The sequence below is a fragment of the Athene noctua genome, chromosome Z (genome assembly GCF_965140245.1).
Source record: "Athene noctua chromosome Z, bAthNoc1.hap1.1, whole genome shotgun sequence".
NCBI classification, from domain to species: domain Eukaryota; kingdom Metazoa; phylum Chordata; class Aves; order Strigiformes; family Strigidae; genus Athene; species Athene noctua.
In genome coordinates, this window is record NC_134077.1 from 72,176,185 (window position 1) to 72,199,247 (window position 23,063).

A 23,063-nucleotide genomic window follows, 5' to 3' on the forward strand; every position below is an offset into this window, starting at 1 on the left:
CTGTTTTTTCACCTAACCTAGACAAACTAAACAAATGTTGTGGCAGACATTTTTATTTGAAAGGGAATCCAAGAAAAGAGGAGATTGCTGGTCATTTTGACAAGCAGTAGCATCCTCCTCCTTGTCTTTCTCCACAAAACACAAAACAGAATACAATTAAGCAAGGCAATATGTTCAGGGACAGATGAAAAGACAGAAGGAAGCTAGAACTACAGAAAGCAAAGGATTCAGAGTGAATTAAATAAAGGGAGCCTCTAGCAATTGCTGTGTGTCTAATGGAAAGACCAGGAGGTTATCTTGCAGATGTCTGTTGCTGAAACTCATTTTTCTGAGAACTAATAAAAACCTGAAAAGCACAAGATTCTTATTATGTGTTTGGAAAAGACAAGGAGAAGCATCCGTAACAGTACAAGGGGCGTTCCCTTTTGGTACACTTTAATGTTAATGGCTAAAGGATCAATATGGTCATCCTTCTAGTCACTGACCCAAGAACATTTGTCCCCACAGGGAACAAGAAGAGGAATATGTTGTAAGACAAGGAGTTCCTGAAATATCGCGGTCATTGTGAATCTTAACAGCACATAGTGCAATGGTACTAGAATTCCCCATATTTTGGAAAATTGTTCAAATGATGCAGTCCAGAAACTTGATTTTCACTAAACCATTGCTTTGTACTTGCAAAATCATTACAACCTGGAAGAGATACATTAAGTGTACAGCCTCAGTACAAGACAACCAGAACATTTTTAGCCAAGCAAATGTACACTCTCTTGCTCACAAACTGGCCAGCACATTGGGCTAAGAATAAATTTTTAGTTTACTAATTCCCTGCATAAGGCCCCACTGCTCATTATTTACAACACTGCTGAAGTACTCATGCTGTGTTAAAGAAACTGAACACTGGAAAAGTTTATCAAATGCTGAGTGCTTTATGGAGTGCTCTACTAATACAGCAAGCATGACTTACTTCAGCTGGTGCCCTCCCACACTGCAGAAAAGCTGAATTTTTTCCTTTCTTTATTTTAAATGCTCTTCCAAATTTGTCTGGTGCCATCAAGTGGTGATGCACTCTAGTGCTGCTTTCACATTGTATTCTCAAGGGAAGGAAGTAATACAGCAGCCCTGGGAGCAAACAGAAGCACCAACATGCCGGACTGTATTCTTTTTCCCTAGGTTTGGTATAGGGGATTTCATTGCTTTGGGGACAGTCACAAATGAGGAAGACAGTAAAGGAAAACTTGCTGGGTAACAGAAGAGCAAGTGCTGCAGAAGTAATACGCTACCAGAAACAGCTCTGCTGTACAGAGGGAAAGTCAGATCCACAGATGTGTTCTAAATCTTTGCTAAGCTGACCAGAAGCTGCCATTTTGTGTGTGGCTTTCTTAGGGTCAATCCAATTCCTGGTAGTAGGCTATCCTTGTGCAATGCACTGTTTTTAATTTTTTCCCCATCTGTGAAACAGGAAGAGTTGTCCCCTTACTATCTCCAACTTTGTCTGAAACTAATGGGAAAGTATTCTGTAATGATCTATACACATCCAGTGCATGGAAGTGTATGATCTCTTAGGCCTTTCTTCAAGGCTTTATAAATTTCACCATGATTTTGCTCTGCTAATTTTGCATTACGATACATAAAACCAACTCCTTAAACAAACCTCTTGCAGCATAATGTTGTTCTCTGTTCTTATGTACCATTTTCTGTCACATTGCAAGGAATTGGAGAAATTAACAACAGGACACTGAGCCATCTCCATTCTTGCATTATCTCTAATATACATTGTTTAGATGTGTTACTGTGCTTTCGTCAGAGTTAAAAACAAAAAGGTTTCAGAGTCTTGCAGGATCTAGTCTAGGAAAGGAAGGAACCTACCTAGTGGTAGTCACTCTAACAAATTTCTTCCACCTATACTTCAGATCTCTCACTTCTGTTAGAATGGAGAGAAACACGGGTTTGCATGTTCAGTTGCTTTAATCAGATTTTGTCTCATCTACTCAAAATTCAGAAAAGTCCAAAGTAAAATGTAAGGAGACTTAAAATGAATAAATATCGTAAGAAATGTCTCTGCAAGCCAGGAAGAAACTCTCTCAATGGAATGAATCCAAAGCCACTCCACATTTTACACAAGTCATACAGTGCTGTGAAGCTCCTTGGCAATGCCACGTTTGTTTCTTTGCAGGCACATTTTTTAAGCTACAGTGCATAATGATCAAATGGATTCCAGGCGGACTTAGCTTGGAAACTGGAAGGCTAAGGACACGTCACCCAAAACTCTCCCTTTGTCTGTCATTTCAAGCCACAGGCCTTGGGAAAAAAATCGTCTACGTTTTAAATGGACCCAGAGGCGTTGCTCATGTGTCAGTATCAAAGGCAACAGCCCTGAAAAAAACCTCTGTTGCTTGAAATTTCCTTTCAAATGGGAACAAAACTATTTTTCCATTTCTTCATTGTCTGCATCTTAGTATACACCTTCCTTTGTATGCATCCTTTTAAAAATTTCACATATAAATATATCAGACTTATAGGAAATAACTCATGCATTAACTGCCTACATTCAAGCAGAAACAGAGGGAACACTTTCCTTTTGTGTTGAAATAAAAAACTGAACTATCATATATAGTATAAGAAATCAGTTACCAAAAGCAGTAACAGGGCAGGTTTAAAAAAATCAGACAATCAACTGTAACAGAGGACAATGTGATGCTGAGGCAGAATTGTGCTCTTACACAAAAAGAAAGTGGTTTGCAGACTCCCTGAAGAAAGCCCACATTCAGGCCTTACTCTGTTTTAAATTTTATTGAGTTTCTCTGATGTTTGATTTTAAACTAATTTAGCTCTTGGTTGCTTTGACACTAAAAGTAATTCTTCTAAATGAGGCCTGCTCTTCCTCCACATGAAAGTGTATTTCTTGCACAGCATCTTTTGTTCAGGAGCAGCACAGAGCAGTAACACCGATGAATGCAGCCTCAAAACAGGCCAAAATGATCAGGTTTTAGATATGCATAAACTACAGTACAGAAGCACAGTCAAACATGAAGGATAAACAGAAGACTTAAAGAATACTTTTAGTATCGGGTCTTGCTTTCCAGTTATACACATTCAGCTTTCATTTCTGTCCACCCCGATATTACAGGTTTACCTGTTTCTTAACTCATATACTTGGTAAATGGATCAGATTTGGGAGAGGAGATATTTTAGGTAGAAGTACATACTACGCAGTCATTTAGGAAGTCCCAGGATATCACCCTGGTAACCACTCTCTCCTAACAACTGAAGTCACAGAATTCACCATTCAGTAGTCTCAGACTAGCTATTGCACTGCTCAAAACCACACCCCTGCATGGAAAGCTCAGCTTTGCAAAATCTCTTTCTATCACATACAGCAATCAACCACATAGCCGCTAGGACGTAGTTTATCCTTTACTGACCTAGCTACTTTGACAGGCAGTTATTACTGTAGATTAACAAATGACAAGCTGGATTTCTGATACAAGCATTTCTGCCCATTGCTGTCAATCTCTCATATCACTAAATGCTTTTCTTCCTTTTGATGGATTTAAGGCACCTCTGTCAGTAAAACACAAGGAACAGCCTTATTATGTTAAAAAGAAAAAATAAAATCATAAAATAGTTGCAAAATCCTAGATAAATATTACAAATTTAAAACCAATGTATGAATGGAGAAGCAGTTCACAGCAGCAGAAAAGAAATGCTCTGCTTATACATAAACAGACATAAGAACCACCACAAAAGAAACAGTAAGAGATCCTGAGCCTACAGCAAAGTCTGGGGCAATTTATCTGGATTCCTGGCTATGTAAAGTACATAAATTATTTACCTGTCCTTCCATTCACAGGCAGCAAACATAACAGAACCGGAGTGGATCAGCTCTTCCAACTTTCTGCCAACAGGTTACAGGCAGTCTCAAACTCCTCTAGAATCATTTGCAAAGCACAGAGAGGAGGAATCCTTCATACAGCTTGATCAACTCAAGTATCCCACAGGCTCGCCTTGAACTTTTATACTAATCAGTTCATAACCAGACTGAAAAAGCAAAGCCCAGGCTCAAACACACTGCTTCTCAGTACACTCTTTGTCCCTGGGACAACTCTTCCAGGCTGTTAAATGTGTTTACTAAAAGGCTCCTCTATCCATGTGGATTCAGAATAATCCAGAACTATGCACTCCCCAGCAGGACACCAATGAAAGTACACTTCTCAAAAGAACACGAGGCAGGATTTCTTCTGTTTCAGCTTGGTTGAAGGTGCTTTGTGTGTCTCAATCTGACTTAATAGGACATCAGTCACAGACCCTGTATAGCTAGAAACTAAAGGTCTTAAAAATACAGTATCAACATGGTTCCTAGTTCTAAACATAATATTTAAACATGACAGGTTAAAGGGAAAGTCACCAGCTAGCTCACTAAAGCTCAAACTGTCCATTTGGGGATCCTCAGTGTGACTGGTAGAGATAAGAACATTGTGACGGTACAAATACTGCTATCAAGAAAAGGTGGTGGTTCCTGGTCCAGTTTTGTGCAGAAAATAACACCATGTCATTTCTTTAACATTCAAAAGCTTTATTTCAAACAAGAACTACAAAACAAGCAATCCCCCTTTTTGGCTTTACTCCTTTACAATCAAGACACAATGATGAGGTCAATAGCATGGGAAATTTGCTTTACTTCTTGTTGCTTAGAGTCGTATCTCCAGTGGAAAGAAAGCAAATAAAGGAACACTTTAATATAGTATCTCTATTTTTCTCTTCCTCCTAGGATAATAGTGTCTCAAAACTATTGAGTAACAATATGTTTGTTACTCAGCAACCTCTACCCTTCCCACTCCTTTTGGAAAAGACAGGCAAGAAAATCAGATTTTCTTCTCACGCATATGAAGAATCCATACTACTTTTAACATAAAGCTGAAATTAACTCAAAACCCAACAGTTAACAAGAAAAAGGAAAAGTCTTGTCATAATAATAACAATAATAACAAATTAACATTTCCCCCAACTATTGGCTGTAAAGGGCACAGCTCCTAGAATTTCTCTCTATTAAAATACTTCTGGGCTTACAGTTGAAATTTGGTTTGGAATATAAATGCCATTAGTAATCTCATGACTGAACAGACAGTATCATAGGCTGAGGAAAACATGGGGAATGATGGGGTGAGCTGTTGCTACAGCGATTTAGTAAGATACTCTCTAATGCCTTTCCTTGTCCCCATGCAACCAAAATAAAGTTGAATTTAGAATCAACTCTTCCATTAATATATCTTTTGCTAGTATCCTGGCACACAAAAACATATATAGAGAAATTAAGAACTGCACAATACACTACATTTTTGCTTCACTGAGCTTTCTAAATATCAGCAATTTCTAAGTGTGTCAGGCTAAAACTTGGTGTAATAAAGCTCAAAAAAGGGTCAGTTCTGCTGGAATCTTTACTTATGTCTCTGAAAAGTGATTAACACAAAGGCTGTAAAAAATGGCATATATAAGTAAAGTACCAATTTGATTGTTATCATTTTACTAGCCCAGCTACACCTGTCATTACTTCAATTAATTCTCCACCGGTCTGAAAGCTGGTACCCAAGTTATCAACTAGATTAATTTTCAAAATGATAAAGAAATGCTTGTGAAAGCCCATTTGTCATTCATAATTGCTGAAATCACCTTTGCACCTGGTTCATTTTGCAGAGTGAAAGAGATCTGCTAAACGCTGACAGAAAATCTGTTTCTAGCAGAAAGCTTGTTTCCACTTCGAACTGTATTGGAAGTGTAAAACCTTCTGGGTACCCAAATAGTACTTATGTCATGGGTATTTTTCAACCAAGGCTATCTGTAAGATTATATGATTTTAAGGAATAAATTGCTTCAAAGTTAGTTGTTTCATTTTTTTAAATAAATAAATTACTTCAGAAGTTTTAGAAAACCTCCATCTTGAGCCAACAACTATTGCAGGGATGACACAGTGAAGCCTACATTACAGTAACAATTAACCAGTCTGGACAGAGAGGCTTTTCAAGCCGAGAGAAGCCTAAGGCTTTTCAAGCTGAGAAGACAGCAACTCCAAGTTTTATAATAATTCATTCAGTGTCAGAGGGAACGCAATGAAGAGTTAGGACCAACATTGAGGAATTTCTGCCTTCAAGTGCTAAGCTTAAATGATGACAGTACACCCCTTTCACATTATATTAAAAAAGAATACTTTATGGCTATGCATAAAAATTGCTGTCAACAAAATTCAAGTGACTTCTTATTTTAAATGCAGGAAAAAAATCCAGCCTGTAACTAGACTTTGCTATTCCAGTATTTGTAAACAGCAACTTTTTAACAGTGCCCAACATTCAACCTAAATTTAACCTGAGACAAAATTAACATTTTGTCAGAGACCTACTTCACTGAGAGCTGGAATCCACATTGTAACAAGGTTGCATTTTCCATTTCTTCTACTAAATTCTTTATGCTTCATAAAATACCTCCCAGAAATACATCACACACTACCTTCAAAGTGCTGTATTGTTACACCCACTAACACAACCCTTGATGCTTTTCAGTTTGATCACAGCTGAACTTGCACATATTACAAGTGATGTATTCCTCTGGCTTTAGTATCAAAGGCTGCAATACAGAAGCGTATGAGCCAAACCATTTATTCTGCAAAGTTGTTCAGTTTCACACCACATGCAACCTAAGCAAAAAGGAGGTGCTAGCAAGAGATTGCTGTGAGAATACAAATACTGAATAGATCTTAGTAGTCACCTTAAGCAAGGGAAGAGCCAAACCTTACATTTGCTGCCAAACATTTCAAATACTGCATATGTACAGTTCAGGTTTCACCCTTTCAGATTTGCTGCCATAGTCCCACAGTTCAAGTTAATCTACTTTTACCTATCATCTGTGCCCTTTTCATTCTTCACTGCTAAATTCTGATTTCCTTGTGCATTGCTGTCCCTCTACACCCCATGAGCACAGGCAGAACTACATGACAAGCTGTCAAGGTAAACAAATAAGGTTTTCATATTACACATAAACACCTGCAAGAGAGGGGACAAAACACCTGATGCTCACATATAGTTTCAGAAACAGCCACTGTCAAAAAGGCAACCATTTCCAAAAAGTAAGCCATAGTGGCATAGCCAGGTCTTGGCTACCAGGCAGTCTACCATGAATCCACTTACATTTCATGTTATGTCTCAATGAGCAACATATTACTGATATTTTACAGTTTATTGATTTTTTTTTTTGTTCTTCCAACCGTGCATTTTGCTGAGAAAAATTTTAGCAATGAAAACCAAAAATCCTCAAGTCCTTCATGATACATTTTTAACTGTTACTTCAGAGCTTAACTTCTAGTCAGCCTATGCCTTAGTGTATTTAACTTCTTCCAAGCCCAGTGGGACAGCAATGCCCTTTATTCCATTGAGTATGATGTCAAGCACACAGACCAGTAAGCTAATAAAGGATAAACATGGCAAAATAGACTTAAGCATTTTGTCAGGCAGTTTGAAATTTGTGAGCTCTCACCAGCTTTGTAATTGGTTTACTTTTTTTTCGGAAAAATACTGTACCGTCAGATCTGTTAAAGAGAGAGATAGTAGGTACCTGTAACAGACTTTTCCTAAACAAGAAATTGTTCGTAAAGAGAATGTCTCAAACACCTCGAGCGGGATGCCCTATGGGGAAAAAGCAGAGCAAGCTTTTTCTCTCCCCCTCCCTCCTGCCCAGAGACAGAACTTGCATTGCACAGGTACAAGCCAGAGAAAATGAGACCCTTCTGGAAGAACCTACTGCGGATGTGTAAGAAAGACTTTATAAAGGCAACACCCCATGTGTGTCTTTCTCGACCCACCACCTACAGACCAAGCTGGCTACTCTGAGACACCGTGGGATCCACGGGTGGTGATTCCCTTTTTCCTATCCCCTCATCCTCTATTTCCTCTTTCCACTCTCTCTTTCTTACATATATTCATGTGTATCAGTTTTGTAGGAATTGTGATCAGTTGATCCTTGATGGGTTATTAGGAAAACAGTCTCATTCCAAATGTTCACCAGTTGATTGTTGCCAAATTGTCTCCATTCACTCTCTGATGTGGTCAGTTAATAAAGTCACCAGTACAATTGTTCCTCTCGGCTTACCCTGCCTCTCTAACTAGCGGAGACTGGCTCTTCCACCCAGCATGCAGGCTCTCGGGGAATTCAGAAGATTCACTCCCCTCATAACCCACCACGTGGGATGAGACAGTACCTCACTTTAAGTACTCCATGTACTGTAGGACAAATGTTCTCTTGCGTAGGTAGGTACAAGCTGCGCAGTAAAATGAGGTTCTGCTACTCAAAACAGGCAGAGGATTTCAAAATGCAAAGGCATATTTTTGTAGTTCCTCCCCTCTTGAGACAGGAATACAGCCAAGACTGTTAGCTAGATGTATAACCCACTAGTGGCTTTGCTGATGAGAAGCAGTGTATGATGCAAAGCCGGGTTGCCCCATGACTTTGCCCTGTTGCAGTGGCCTGCTCGTATCTTGTATTCTGGTTCCAAACCAACATTTACAAGCATCCAGTTCTCCAAGGCACTCACAGTATAGGACGCTTATATATGTCATGTTACCCACTGAAGAGGAGAATAAACACAGAAGAGAGGGGAAAACACTACAACAGTGTGCAATTATGTACCAGATGTGTTTCAGTCTCATTTTTATTCCTCCCACAGAATCATGACTTTAAAAACAACACAGTAGTATCTTACATAAGATGAACTTGCTGCTTCATGACTTAACCTGGACAAGCAAAACTGTGAAAGGAGTGATTGCTGCATGACAGTAACTTCAATGGGAGACAAAAAAAAAGAAATTCTTTTACAGAGAAAGCAGGGTGTACTACTGCTGCTGCAAATGCTCCTCTGTCGTGCTCTCACAGCAGCTCCTATACTTTGTCCACTCCCGGTTACAAGCACCAGCGGCCAGTCTGGTTTGTCAGAGCTTTGGCACAGGCAGTGTAGGCAAGGGAGGGGGTGGGCTGAGCATTTTACTCACAGCTGTCTGCTGCCAGAGGCCATCTATTTTGCTTGTGGCTGATTTAGTCGTGCTCTGCTCACTCCCTAATGGAACTAAGTAGAAGGTCGCTGATTAGACTGAAGAAAGGAGTATTTTTCCCCTTTGTTAAATGAAAACAGTAGTTAAAGAGGAGAATCAAAAATAAGTTACAATTTAAACAAGATGATCATAAAGTTTACTTTAGAAATTAAAGCCAGCTTTATATCTACACCAATTCTTGGAAGAAGATATTACTCATAAAGGTGCAAATTTGCTTGCAAAGCCAGTCGCCAAAATCCATGTGCTTTCAGCTTGACAAGCTATACAGTGAAGGGGAGAAAGAAAAAAGAAAAAAATCCCCATTCATTTTTCAGCAAGAGAAAGGAATGTTTATTGTGCCTACATTTACAGCTGAGAAAACAGGAGTTTCTACCAGCTGCTCTCTTGTATACCCTTTGCCAATTTTAACAACAAATTCAAGAAAGCTTTCTTTGTTGGCTGTTTAATGCTCCCTAAACTAGATCCTGGGTCAAATCCTCACCTGGTCCGAAGAGACAACACATAGTTCTGCCAACTACCAGGGATCTGCCTCAATCCACTGAGGACCTGGCACACCAGACATGCACATGGATCATTAACTGGACTAAAGCTAGGAGGCAGGGACAACTCCAGCACCTTTCACAAATGTGCAGCCCAGTGTCCCGCAAAATCTGTCATGGCGGTGAAGATGGAAACCAACTGCTGAGAGCTGCCACAGCATTATTCCTGAAATGACCAATCCGACATTTAACAGAGATCCTCAGGCTTTCAAACTGATGTAGCAAAGGGGAGACAGAGCAGCAGCTGAAAAGCCTGGGGACATTCTCCTTCAGGGACAGGGGACATGGCAGGATTTTAGGAAACAGGTAAGGGTATATCATCAGCTGATAGGAGGAACAGCTTGGGCTTCTATCTAAACTTCCCCTGCGCCACCCTGTCCTACCCCCCATACCCCTCCAAAAAGAAAAGAGAGTAAGGAAGGCATTATTCTGCCTAGGAACGAAAGATCTACCAAGTAAAGGACAGAAATAGACAGAATTAAGGAGGACTCTGCCAGAAGGAACAGTCTCAGATAAATGTGCAGAGTGACAGGAGTATTTGATACAGAGAACCACTGAAAATGCAACTGGCCTCATTCCAGCAGACAGTATAGATATGTTATCTGGAGAATACATCTTTAAAAATAGTTCACTATTAAAGCAGCATTAAAACAACCAAAAAAACCCCCAACGACCAAACCCAAAAACATAGGCACCCTGAATATCCATTTTTTTCATCTTACTAATGGCCATCTTACATTCAGAAATTTGCATCTTAATTTCCCGTTTCTGGGACACAGAGTAATAATCTCAGAAATCACCCCAGGAAAATGTTAAACTATGACCTTTATTTATTGGTACAATTACAGTAAAGCATTGTTTTGTGGGTCTGTTTGCAATACAAGCTGCTTCTCCCCTTAGGGAGCAGAACACTTTTTCCACAGGCACAAATGTATATGCAGAAATAAGCAGCCATACAAGTTGAGCAAATGCACCTGTTTATTTTCGTTTTTGTTCTTCACTCTAATGTTTTTGGACATTTCTGAAGATGGAAGTATTTATAAAAAAATGAACCACTGGAATCAAACAAAGCTGACCTCAAATTTCTTCTTTACAGGGGCCAGAAAGAAATCTACAGCCTGATGGATAAAATCTGATTTTTTTTTAATTTCTCAGTAACCGATTGTTGACCAAACATTTTCAGTCCTACAAAAGCATAAACATCCATTTCTGTAAATAAAATCAGCGAGCTATTTGAAGATTAACATTTCCAATCGTTTACAAGCTGAAGAAAGATGTATGCTAAAGACTCCTCCCTGTCACAGTAATTTTGGGGTTTTTATAACTATTTGGTCTACAATAGTGTATAATAGAACAAAAGATGATCAGATCTATACCTGTAGTGCATTATTTCATCCTTATCATGGTCATCTTGATGTTCTTTTCATTTCCAAAGGCTTTCACCTTCTGGAACCTGCATCACATCTACTACCTGTTACTACACTATGCAGCAACACGCATCAAACCACACGTGTTCTCAGAGAACAAAACAGATACTCTAATGGATCATACTACTAAGTAGAACATCTTCACTGTTACCAACGAAGCACAAAACACTTTTTTCTACTACTAGGAAGTCCAGTAAGATGGTGCAGGCCTTTTTTACATGCTTATCAGACTGTGTTCATCTTACACTCCCCGTTGAATACAGCAGGCTTATATACAACAATAATGTGTTTAAAATAAAGATCATACAGATTTTCCCTTGTATACAGTAAAATGAAGGGAAGTTCTCCTGGAAATGCATGTGAGCCTTGTATTTTATATGTTGGCTGAGGTAACACAGGAAAAAATATTTTAGTGCCTTTATCCTTCTTCTCCAGCACATGACTTGCCATTTTTCAACCACACTGACAATCTTCTTAATAAAGGTCGTGCAGAACAGGTATTCTCATGCAGTGAAATGTCAGAGAGATGCTTTGGTTCCAGCTCTGCTTCCGTGTACCCTGCAGGAGTTGATAACTGTTTCCACGGTAGGAAACCAACAGTGTCATGAAACTGCCTGTATAGGTATTATTAGCAGTCATAGTAGTCTCCTGGATAAACTTTTCTTTCCCACATTGTAAAGAAAAAAAAAAAATCAACAGAAAACAGACAGACACCAATCCCTTTCCATGCTAACCTACAATGTAGTATGGCCTGGAATGTTTCAAAACATTTCCCCTTCTTAGCAGTTCTCCAGTCGCACCACTTTCTTATAAGCATTACTTTTAGTTACAAATAAGAGAAAACAATTAAAACAGAAAATCCTGAGTAAACCTGGGTGAGTGGATCAGCTTTACAATACGTACATGCAATGCAAGATGTATTTTCAACATAACAGCTGTGGCAGGCTATGCAACTCCTATACCTAACATCAGGACACCAGAGAGCCAACACTACTTTCTGTGTATCTGCTTTCAGACAGGCTTTTTGCTGGTGCAGGAATTGTTGAAACTATCTTTAGAATGCCTCTGGATATATTGAAATTGACCTTTAAGGTGAGTTTGAGTCAAATCCTGAGATAAAATTGCCTTTTCTTCTTCAACACATAAAGGTACAACATTTAAGTTCCTAAGTACTTAACTGCTCACGTTGTATTTCAGTCTATTTCCAATACTGTCTACTAAGACAGAATGCTTTGAGCTGTTGGCAAGAAAGATACTGGTTGAAAGCTAGGGAGATTACGCTAATATTCTTTTCTTGCAAAAATAGTAATGAAAGCCTTTCTCCCAATACTAAATGAAAAATATATCTACATAGGGTGTGGACTAAGACAGTGCTTTCCATTTCTGAATCTGACTGGATTTATCTATTTATTTCAGAAATATTGGGGCTGGGGGGTTGCCACCTAAGGTTGATATATGCGTTCTGTTTGAAAAGGAACTTTTTCTCTTGTTTTAAGTAGAAAGGCTTTTAAAATCCACACACTTACCCCTTTATTGTTGGCAACATGAAAAAACAAAAGATCAGTGCTGAAGGAAAGTCTTTCAACTTTTTCTGAATTTATATGCAATGCCTAAAAAATTCTTGTCCAGTTTCTGCCAAGCTTAAAGGAAAGCATATACAAAAGGACAGACGAACTATGAAAAGCAGATGACTGAAAAGGCCTGTATTACAGGAAGAAATCTTTCAGAATGCTTTTCAGTGTTGTACCTTTATTGATGGTTCACCCACACTTTGCAGCACAGTCACAATGACTGAGAACATCTACCTGAACAAGATGTGGTTACAGAATTAGGCTTGTTGAAGTTTGGCTTTGGGCTCCAAAATGTAGTTGCTAGTTATTTTCTCTAAAGATTCCTACAGCTCATACTCTGACAAACCATGGGCAGACAATGACAACAGAGAAACCCTGAAAGATGACAGGGAGAATAAGCACATGTGCCCCTCTGTGCAGAAATGAGTGAATGCTGGAGCCAGAACAACAGTGTGGAGTCTCTAAGACCACAACACTTACATCTGACAGCACCAGCTTGAATAGTGACCAACAGTTCTTCCCATGAAGCAGAATCATACACTGGCCACCATAATGCAATAGCATTCATTAAACACAGATACTTCTGTCATTTACGTGCAAATTACTGGAAGATTCTAATGAAGTAAAATCTCTCTGGTGCTCCCTTTCCTTGTGTCTCCCAACCTGCCAAAGATCAGTCCAATAACAATTAAATTATATTGGATTGCTCAGCTGAGGCAGGTGTCCAAACTGGTAAAACATACCGTTCTGGCTACAAAGTATATATTTCTCTCAGATGCTTCCACCACCTCTCAATATAATTTCAAAACATACCTACTGCATAACTTGAGTAATAGGCAGATATTTCTGACTTGATTTATTTTCATCTCTCTTTTTTTTCAAACTCATATATTTCTCTGGAGGGAGTGAAAACCAAGACCTGATGAACTGATGAAATCTATGTCAGCTACAGCCTTAGGACAACAAAAATGTCTCAAAGGAAGAATTAAATATGTTGTAGGATTGTGTCTACATCTCTTTTCCTTTGTCCATTTGTGCTGAAACAAGTTAATTATATTAATTACATCCAGTATTACATACAGGAACAAAATATCATATTAGTGAAAATGAATGCCATGCAAAGTATATTTCTTTTGTACATTGCGATCATCTATTACAAGCAATACTTTAACTCAACATTTTCAGCTGCTGAACTGCTTGCTTGGCAAGGAAGTATCAAAACCAGCAACTTCTGCACCCACAGAACAGTCATGAAGCTGGAAGCCATGCAGGTGAAACTTACTTTGCATGTGATGTTGGACTAACTACTGATAGACTGACATCATAAGGGATAAGCACAATTTCATATATATAGAGACCACTACAGGCTCAAAATGATTTAATGGCTGAAATCAGGCCTCAAAACTGTAACTTGCTACCACAAAAGGTGTAACAGCATACCTAAGAATAACTTCTAACAGTTTTCTATTGTCCATTTTGTGATTATAATAAAGTACCAACCCCAGGTAATAAATCCTGAAGTCTGCAGCAATAACTCCATTTCCAAAAAAGAAATTATCAGTCAAGGAAAGACAATGAAAAAACCTAGGTAGATTGCACAAGAATTTGCAGAGCACATGAACACACAAACATTTACATGTTACAGACAGTATATATACTTTTTTCTACACAGTGGGTCATAAGTTTAATGCAATTAAAAATCCTCCTGAGGAATCTCAACATGAAACTTCTACAATTGCTTTCAAACACATTGAAAATCTTTGTTGGCATAAAACCTACATACAGAATCAGCAGTTACCTCACCACAAAACCTCTCTCCATTATGCTGTTTCTATCATATCAAAAACACCCTGATATGTTAAATAGTGACATCTCAGTGAGACAGGACAAAGTAAAGCGAACTGCAGGTCTTTGATCTGACTGAAAGTACTCTGCATTCTGATTAGAATTTCTGCTGGGATCCTAGGAGATGAAAGAGTTTCTTAAAGTCTGACAGTTAACTAACGGAGTGGGGGAGGTATTCAGAAGAGAACAAAAAGAGGAGCAGTGAAAGCGCATGACATCATGCCTCAGAATGGCCTTTACCATTTTACTGACAAGTTCCACAATGTAGCATAGCAGTTTCCACACAGCTATTCTTGAGAGATCAAGATCCTCTGTAAAGACAGTATGGCTGGAGATCCACAGCTTTAAACAGATGGAAAGTTGAAACAGGTCTAAATACAATACGTATATTGTATTTCAGGACCCTAAACGCATTATGATAATGCTCCAGAATACTACTTTTGAAACCATGTTCTGCCTGACACACTACAAGGAAAGCCTCCAGTCTACAAAGCTTACAATTACCAGTTCTGGCACTCCTGTCTTCAGGAAAATCCCATACAGCAAGCATGGAAATGCCATTTACTTCCCTCTGATTCTTCCCACAGTTTGCCCTTTTGTACCAGGAACCTTGCAGGGGCCTTGGAACTGACTACCCTTCACCTCTGATTGCCAGAGGCACCCAACGTTAGGGAGAGACATCAGAATCTCCACCTTATACTCTATAAGGGGGAAAAACATGGGGCTCTGGGAGCATTCTGCTTGTTTATGTTCAAGCAAATGCACATACAGACACCTTACGAGGCCATGTAAGTGCCATTTGCTCATAATGGATTTGTATACCTTACTAGATAAAAAAAAAAAAAAAGGTTTTTGATGCTTTTCTCTTTTTCAGAAGCTTAAACTCCTTACATAAAGCACAAAAATTGTAATTTGAACTGTTTCTCATTAAACTAGAAAAACAGATTTCTTGTCAAAGCTTCTCTGTTTCTTAACTCTCCCTCCCTACCGCCTCCTTTATGTCTCATGGCGTGGTCACTTTTGCTGGGCTCTTTCTGTGTCAAACATCATCCCAGCTGCAAAGAGATACTGTTATAAACATGTCCTTCAATTGAACTCCAGCATAAGTGCCAGATGTAAAGAACAATAAAAGGGGCCTTTGCAGATACCGACCACATCTCCTATTTCCTGAAGCTAGCACACTTATTTTCACTTGAAAGGGAATAATTGGTGTTATAATTGGGATTTTTACATTTTCACATGAATTACAGACCTCTCTACGCTGTTTCACCACCTGCATATAAATGCATTTTGAGAATAGTTTCACAGATTATGCTGGAAAGAAGTCTCCTGGAAAACTGATGCTAACATTACCAAAAGACTAAGCATTTTGCAACACCAAAACAAAGCAGCATTACGGGGACACACACACGAAAAATTCCAACCAAAGCATGTCTGACAAGACATGTGACTCATCAGTACCTCTCTATTCTCTCCACACAAACTACTAAATCTTTATCAATTACAAATTATCATATTTGATATGCATGCACATAACTATGCTCTCACCAGCCACAGGAGAAATATTTCTTAGAGAAACAGTAAATAACTATTTTTGAACTGTAAATTTCTCCTTTAGAAAGCGTTTTTAAGGATAAACCTCTGTATTTTAAACTGATGTACTAACCAGGCACAGATGAAGAGTATGGAGGATATTTAGATGTTAAGATTCCCATTCTATTCTCTCCCTCTTACTATGGCATGCTTTCTATGCTTCTATTTTTTTGTCCCTCTCTCTGAACCTTGTTTTCAAGAAGAAAGAACCTGTCAGATACATTATGTATGAACATCTCACTCTGGCTATCTGGATTTTATCTGTACCATTCTGAGACTCAGCAACTAAACCACCACTTTCCCCTTGGTGTCAAGGCATTCTAAGGTCTCTTGGAACCACTTACCCTACAGGGCCTGACTCCATTAGAAAGAACATTAAGTCTGTGTGGCACAATGCACATTATGTACATTCCAATCTTCAAGAATGTTAGCAAAAGGTACTAATAGAGGTCTGTAAAACAAAAATGAGGGCTTATTTCTGACTGCTGATTATAACAGGCCTAATGAAATCTTGATTAGAAGGAATGAAAGCTCCACTAACCTTCTCTCTGTGAAAGATTCTTCTTCCCCCTTTTATTTTTTTATCACAGGATATTGCTAGTATTAGCAAACTGGGTTTGTCTTGTTTCCATCTTGAAGCTCTGAGGTTGAGGTGCTAGCCAGTAGTACCAGAGAATCACAGAGATCTGAAGTCCAATGCAGTCATGCACTTACAGCTATTCATATACTTAAAACAGCCATCCATAAACTTCTTCATTAAAATAACAATCGTTATTACTCACAAATATCAACATGACATTATTTGTAAACATGCTCTCTCATCCACTTTAATAGGGTGAGTTACCTTCTCCATCAGAAAACCTAGCTCTCAAAATGTATGCACCATCCATAAAAGGACTAATTTATTTTAGTGATCAGCAAGAATTATTGCCCTCTTAAAGTCGATATTAAGATGTATTGACCTGAAGCAAGCAAGTATTCAACCTGATACTAGCAGAAAAGGTAGACAGTACACTTCACTCAGCACAAAAATCGCTGCAGAAAACCCTAACGACACATGCACAAGGTGAACTACACAGCTTATCTGGGGAACTCAAAGTACTAAGGGGATAAAACCCAAAATTATACTTCATTTCACCTTCTGACTTAATCATTACCACAGCATGCTCATTCTCATTTCTGTTAATTTTAAGGAAACAAGCTTTCTTGAGTCCTACACTTACACATGCAAATATGCATATAGCCAGTTTAGTTAAATTATTACTTATATCAGAAAGAAAAACGGTAAACAAACATAATTCCTTATTATTTCAGCATCTCCAATGTAAATTATAGCTGGAGGTTGTATTAACTGTTCAGTGGCTCAGACTAATATGCTTGACAGGAGTCAGTGCCAGAGGTCCAGAAGGAGGGTAGTCATAGCACAAGAGAAGTTACATGAGGGCCCTTAACCAGGAATTGTAAGACAAGTAGATGCACAGTATTTTACAAAAGATAAAATCAAAGCCAGTAAGTTGGAAAGATCAGTTTTAAAAGGGCAAGCCTTCAAGGTATTTACTTATATGTCTCAAAGTTCATGTCAGGGAGAAAAGATGCTTACTTGTAAAGGTAGTATTCGGCTTGATCCACTTCCTCTCGTGAAGAAATGTTGTCAACAAACTGATTAAAAAATAAGAAATAAAAGCTTCAGAGGGAACATTCACAAAACATATTCGAAGGAAATGCCACTTCAATAAATAAACCACATTTGTTTGGCATATTTAGGTGTCTCACGGTACTGGAGGTCTTCAAGGCTTTACTTGCTCCTAACTCAAGTTTCTTCTTGACTGCTAAAAGTCAAATCTTTTTAAACTGAGACAACTTCCCTCCTCATCTAAGAAATGATATGCAGCTTGAAAACATGGAGACCATCTGAGAATTATGTTCATACAGCTCAGTACCCCATATTTTTGCTGCTCCTCTCTGAATTTTTTGCTCTTTAATCCTTTAATTTAAGAATACATTCAGTTCCTTTATTTTTTCCCAATTTTGAGTAAGTCTCAACATGCCTTACTTCTCTTTCTAAAAAGTATTATTCTCCCCAAAATTTCCTGGTTGTGCCTATTCATACTATAAATTCTGAAGGAAGGGAGTAACAGCATTTTGTATTTCACCACACATACAAATAATGGTAACAAAAAAATCAGCCCACATGCTGTAAAGCACAATTTTCCTCTCATTTAAAAGCTTGTCTACTCCAGGCAATCTTCCAAAATTCCCAGTGCTATCAACTTTTTAAATAAAAGCCAAGTTTTCAGCCAGACTTTGTCTTATAGTAACAGTGAATCCTATTTCCCTGTAGGTTTTACTAACATAGGCATAAAGATGCTGGTACACTCCAGAGTCTTCCCAATATAATACCTTTAGCTCAGAATACATAAACAGCATGTTCTCAAGGTCAGTACTTCTCTTTATCCTAAGCATTAGTTAAAAATAATAGTTTCAGCTGACTGGTACTTGTTCTCCAGTTTGTTAACCCTGGTTGCATGCTGTATACATGTAGGTCTCATCTTCTGAGTGTGGCCATAGCATGCCTGCACACTTCATTTGTATTTTAGAAAGTAAGAATCTGATGTGAGCTCCTGGTACTGGAAAGTGGGGCTGTCTGACAATCTGAAAATGTCACTTCTCCAGGGAAGAGGTCAGCCCAAAGCAGGAACATTAACGAAATAAAGCTGATTAAGCAATAAAAGGGAGAGAAACACCCATTTTGCCTATGGACGCTGTCTCAGAAGCAATGATCAGGAACGCCTGATCTGTATAAATGCTTAATCTTGTAACTGTACGAAGTGTTCTGTGACTCCTCAGTTAATGGTGCCAATGATCCTAATAAATGGTGTTACTGAGGTACCAGGATAGTGACTCTGCTTCTCTGGACAATTTTGAAGATTGAAACTAGGTTGTTGTATTTTTAAAAAACCAAAACAAGTGATATATTCTCCTTCTTCAGTACACTCATTTACACAACTTAAAAGCACATCTCACACCTCTGCTTTCACTCCCCCTCTCCGGATTAACCCATCCTGAGGATGGAACTGGTTACTAATTCCAGTAAAAATAATGCCTTCGCTTCTCCCACGCTAGCATTTGTCCTACCTCGGTTTGCTAAGGCAAGGAAATAAAACTACAGAGGCAAAATATATCCACCTCAGCCTCACTCTGAAAGGAGCCTGGAAGTGGAGGAAGATGCATGCAGACAGGCAGTGTGCTAATTCATTGCATTCCCTTAGCAGCATGGGTTCTTATAAAGTGCCTGAGGGAGCACTGAAGTTCTCACTAAGACAGAAACCACAGGAAGGCAGGAAATATATATTAGGGAAATACATAGCCTGTAACAGTGAGGCCTGATTTTACTGAAAAAAAAACCCTATTTCTGTTTTAAAGACCTTACACTCCAGGTACTAATAAATGAGTACAAAGTAACAATAAAACAGCTTTACACAGCAATTTAACAGTATAAAACCACATTTACAATCTCAGAACTCCCAGCAGAGGTGATACCATTTATCCCCTCTTATATCACTTGATTTCATAAGCATTCCACTGTCATTTCCATCACTTTATGGCTGGGCTTTATTTCCTTACCCGGGCTATTGTCAAAGAGCTCACAGGCAGCTTTCTTTCATAGGTTCTGTCCATCAAGTGGGCTAAGTCAGCTGAAGAAAACAGAAAAAAAGTATGTTTAATCAACTAACATTACAGGAAAAACTGCAGAGCCATCATATAACCTAAAACAGAACCTCTGTTCATTAAATCAAATTCTGGTTCCTTGTTAACATCTCATTTTGAAACTGTATGAAAACAATACATTCAATTATTGTTAAATACTTTATCAGAAAATTATACATGGAAAGGTTCTCAACATTTTTTAACTTACTAGAAAGAAGAGGGGAAAAAGGCAAACTACTCTATAATGTATTGAAAGAAAGCAGTATAACTAACATTATTCATCTAAAAAAACCTGAGCAGATGTCCTTAAAAGTCATACTTGCTTTCAAACTTAGCATATGCTGGACAGTACTTTTGGCATGGGTCTGTCCTTTATTTTATGGTAAAACAATGATACACAGAAACAAGCAATACCATACTGATCGACCATAGTCACAAACAGCAATCCAAAGAAATCCTGCTAATCAAACTGGGCACTGTGTCAGTACTTTATTAACTCCATAGCATTCTCCTTCAGCAGTCCTGTAACAATATTAATTTGACCATACAGGAATGTCAGGATTCTGACTGTTGAACAAGTAGCCAACCATTGCATTTAATGAATTTAATTGGAAGTTAAATTAATTTAATTTATAGTTTTAGTTTTGTACTGTTCCTGGAAGATAATGATGACTCAGGAAGAGTAAGCTGTTTATTGTATGCTTAGTGTCAGCCATTTGATTCTTAACTGAGACATGAACTGATGATATCCAATCTATAATATTTAGAGGCTTCAATCATACTCTTTTTTTTTCCCCCTCTTCTCCTGCATTGTCCAGAACCAGGAATCCAACATACTCTCTCCACATCATTAGCACCTTGTTTCATCTTTTGCATCCCAAGACTACAACTCTCTCTAAACCAGCCTCTCTTTTGACATCTATTGATATGTCCCATCGCCCATCCTTCAAGAGATGATTTGGCTTGATTTACAATCAATTTTCCAAAAAGGTCATCCAACCTCCACAGCTGTCAGTGAAATGTGAGGTAAGCAAAACTTGCAGCATCACATCAGAACTGACTAAGCCTTCTACTCTGGCCAAGTTGTCAGGGGCAGGAAGCAGCATCGCACCAGTTAACATACTGTGTCTCTGAGGGATTCAGTTCATGTACATTCTGTCCAGTGTGATATCATCACTTTGTGTGTGATATTCATAATTTTAAAAACACACCTGTACTGCCAGTAAATACTGAGGGGTACAGAGTTCTAACAGTGCAAAAGGCATTCAATGCTACACTGATCTTATAGGTCCTCTCTCAAAATACAACACACATGCAAAGATTTTTGCTGCAGTAAAATGATGGAGCCTTGATTTTGAATAAAATGGTTGACTCTTTGTATAATGCTGCTGTCTGCCACACAGCAGTATTTCGTGTTTACGTAATACCTTTCTTCCTGAGGCATTCTAAGGTGTTCTTCAAAACACAGAAAGAGCATTTATCTTTGGCTGAGGGAAGGTGAGTATTTCATGACCATAAAGACAGAGGGGAAATCCGGGGCAAAGTCACTGAGGAAAGTACCAGCTCCTACAAAATACAACACAGGACACGGAGTTGATGTGGTCCACCAAGGCCATGTTATACCAGATAACCACTGAAACAATGGACAAACTTTTTAATGGTAAAGAAATTTCTGTGGGAATATCCTTTCAAGAAGTGTCTGTATTTGACTCTATACTACCTTTACCTCCAGCACTCACAAAGATCATGATGAAGCACGTAGGTAAAGACTCTGGGGGCATTCCCAGTAGTTCTAGAAGTTAAGAGTGAGTGGATGCTGTGGTCCAGTCAACTTGTCAGGAACTAAGAACTGGCTAGATCCTTGCCTAAATATACTACTAAGCCAACTGTCATCCAACATTCTTCAATATGCATTTCAAGATAGATGGAAAAAAGTATTCACTCTGAAATCTGCTATGTTTTGTGACATAGCAATGTGGACCTGAGACAGACAACTGCACAGGCTGGGAGTTCATTTATCTATTCCAGAACTATTTTTGCTACCCTCTGAAAACTGGAAGGTGCTACCCAAGACCATTTTTGGGCCATACTGAACCCCGGAGCTTGGCACCTTTCTCTAGATGCTCATGAAGATGAAGACCCCATTTAGAAAACACTGAGTACATAAACAGAATATAAACCAAATGAATACAATGCTATGAGTGCAAGATCCCAAGACTGTTAGCCATTCATACACAGGCTGCCTCTGGGAGAGTTCACATATGGGATTTCAATGATTGACCTTTTATGCTGTCTGCAAAGCTGGAACTCTCTATCAGAACTTTAGTATGGAATGCAACATGAAGCACTTATCTATCAGGTCCAGTATAAGAGTCACAATAACATGAAAGCTGGTTAAACGTTAAAGAAGACAAATCAAATTAATGAGAAATTTATCTTTGCTTCCAGAGAAATTGCCATATCTGCTGTAGTTTTAAGAGAGAATAATTTGCAGCGAGTAATTACTTCCTGGTTTGTTTTCTGTGAAGAGAACTTATACGCAGACCTTTTTTCTCATATTCATGAATTGAAATAATTCACCTACCTTTTGTAAACCAAATTTGCTCCACAAGCTGCTATTCAATAACCAAAATTAAGGCTTCTTCTTAGTTAAAAACATCCCAACAGAAGTACCAGAATGCAAGAATGTGAATGCCCAAGTTTCCTAGCACTGTTTGTAGTAAAACTTGAGTGTTCACGCTGGCATATAAACCAAATAAATGTTTTAATGGCCAAAGCAAAATTCTATGCACATTCTAACAGATACATGCTGCAAATGCTTTTTATCTGATAGTCACTACCAAGGAAGACACTAGCATATATAAACTGTAGTACACATTGCCTAAAAGTACATTTCTACAAGATACAATTTTACAAAACTTAACAATTTCTCTAAAAACATATTTCTGCATATTACAGAATCTCATGTATTTAAACAAACTAACAAAACAAACTGGAAGTCTGAGCTGAGGTCATTTAACTTCTCGACATGACTTCACAATTGTGTCTAAAATATTGATATCTGAGATTTCATGGTCACTTTTATTTTCATTTTTTCATTGCAACTCAGTGTCTTACTGCCTGCAACAGGGTGATTCAGGACAATGACTGGGAAAATAGTGACCCTCACCTTCCAAGTCATTGGTTATGTCAACTAATACCAGTTTGGTGGCCTACGAAATCAATAGTTTCAGTTTGATTCGCAGTGTATACCTACCCACAGCACATAGCCACACCAACAAGTGGAAC

The 23,063-nt window shown here is 38.5% G+C and overlaps 1 protein-coding gene across 2 annotated transcripts in view; it reads right to left on the minus strand.

Moving 5' to 3' along the window:
• MRPS27 (mitochondrial ribosomal protein S27) overlaps positions 1-23,063 on the minus strand; it is a 47,565-nt gene that overhangs the window by 19,846 nt on the left and 4,656 nt on the right. For both annotated transcript variants that reach the window (XM_074931398.1, XM_074931397.1), the window contains 2 exons: positions 19,692-19,762; positions 17,668-17,726 (listed from right to left, as the gene is read on the minus strand). In XM_074931398.1, coding sequence (XP_074787499.1) covers positions 17,668-17,726; positions 19,692-19,762 — 130 coding nt within the window. The remainder of the gene's footprint in view (positions 1-17,667; positions 17,727-19,691; positions 19,763-23,063) is intronic.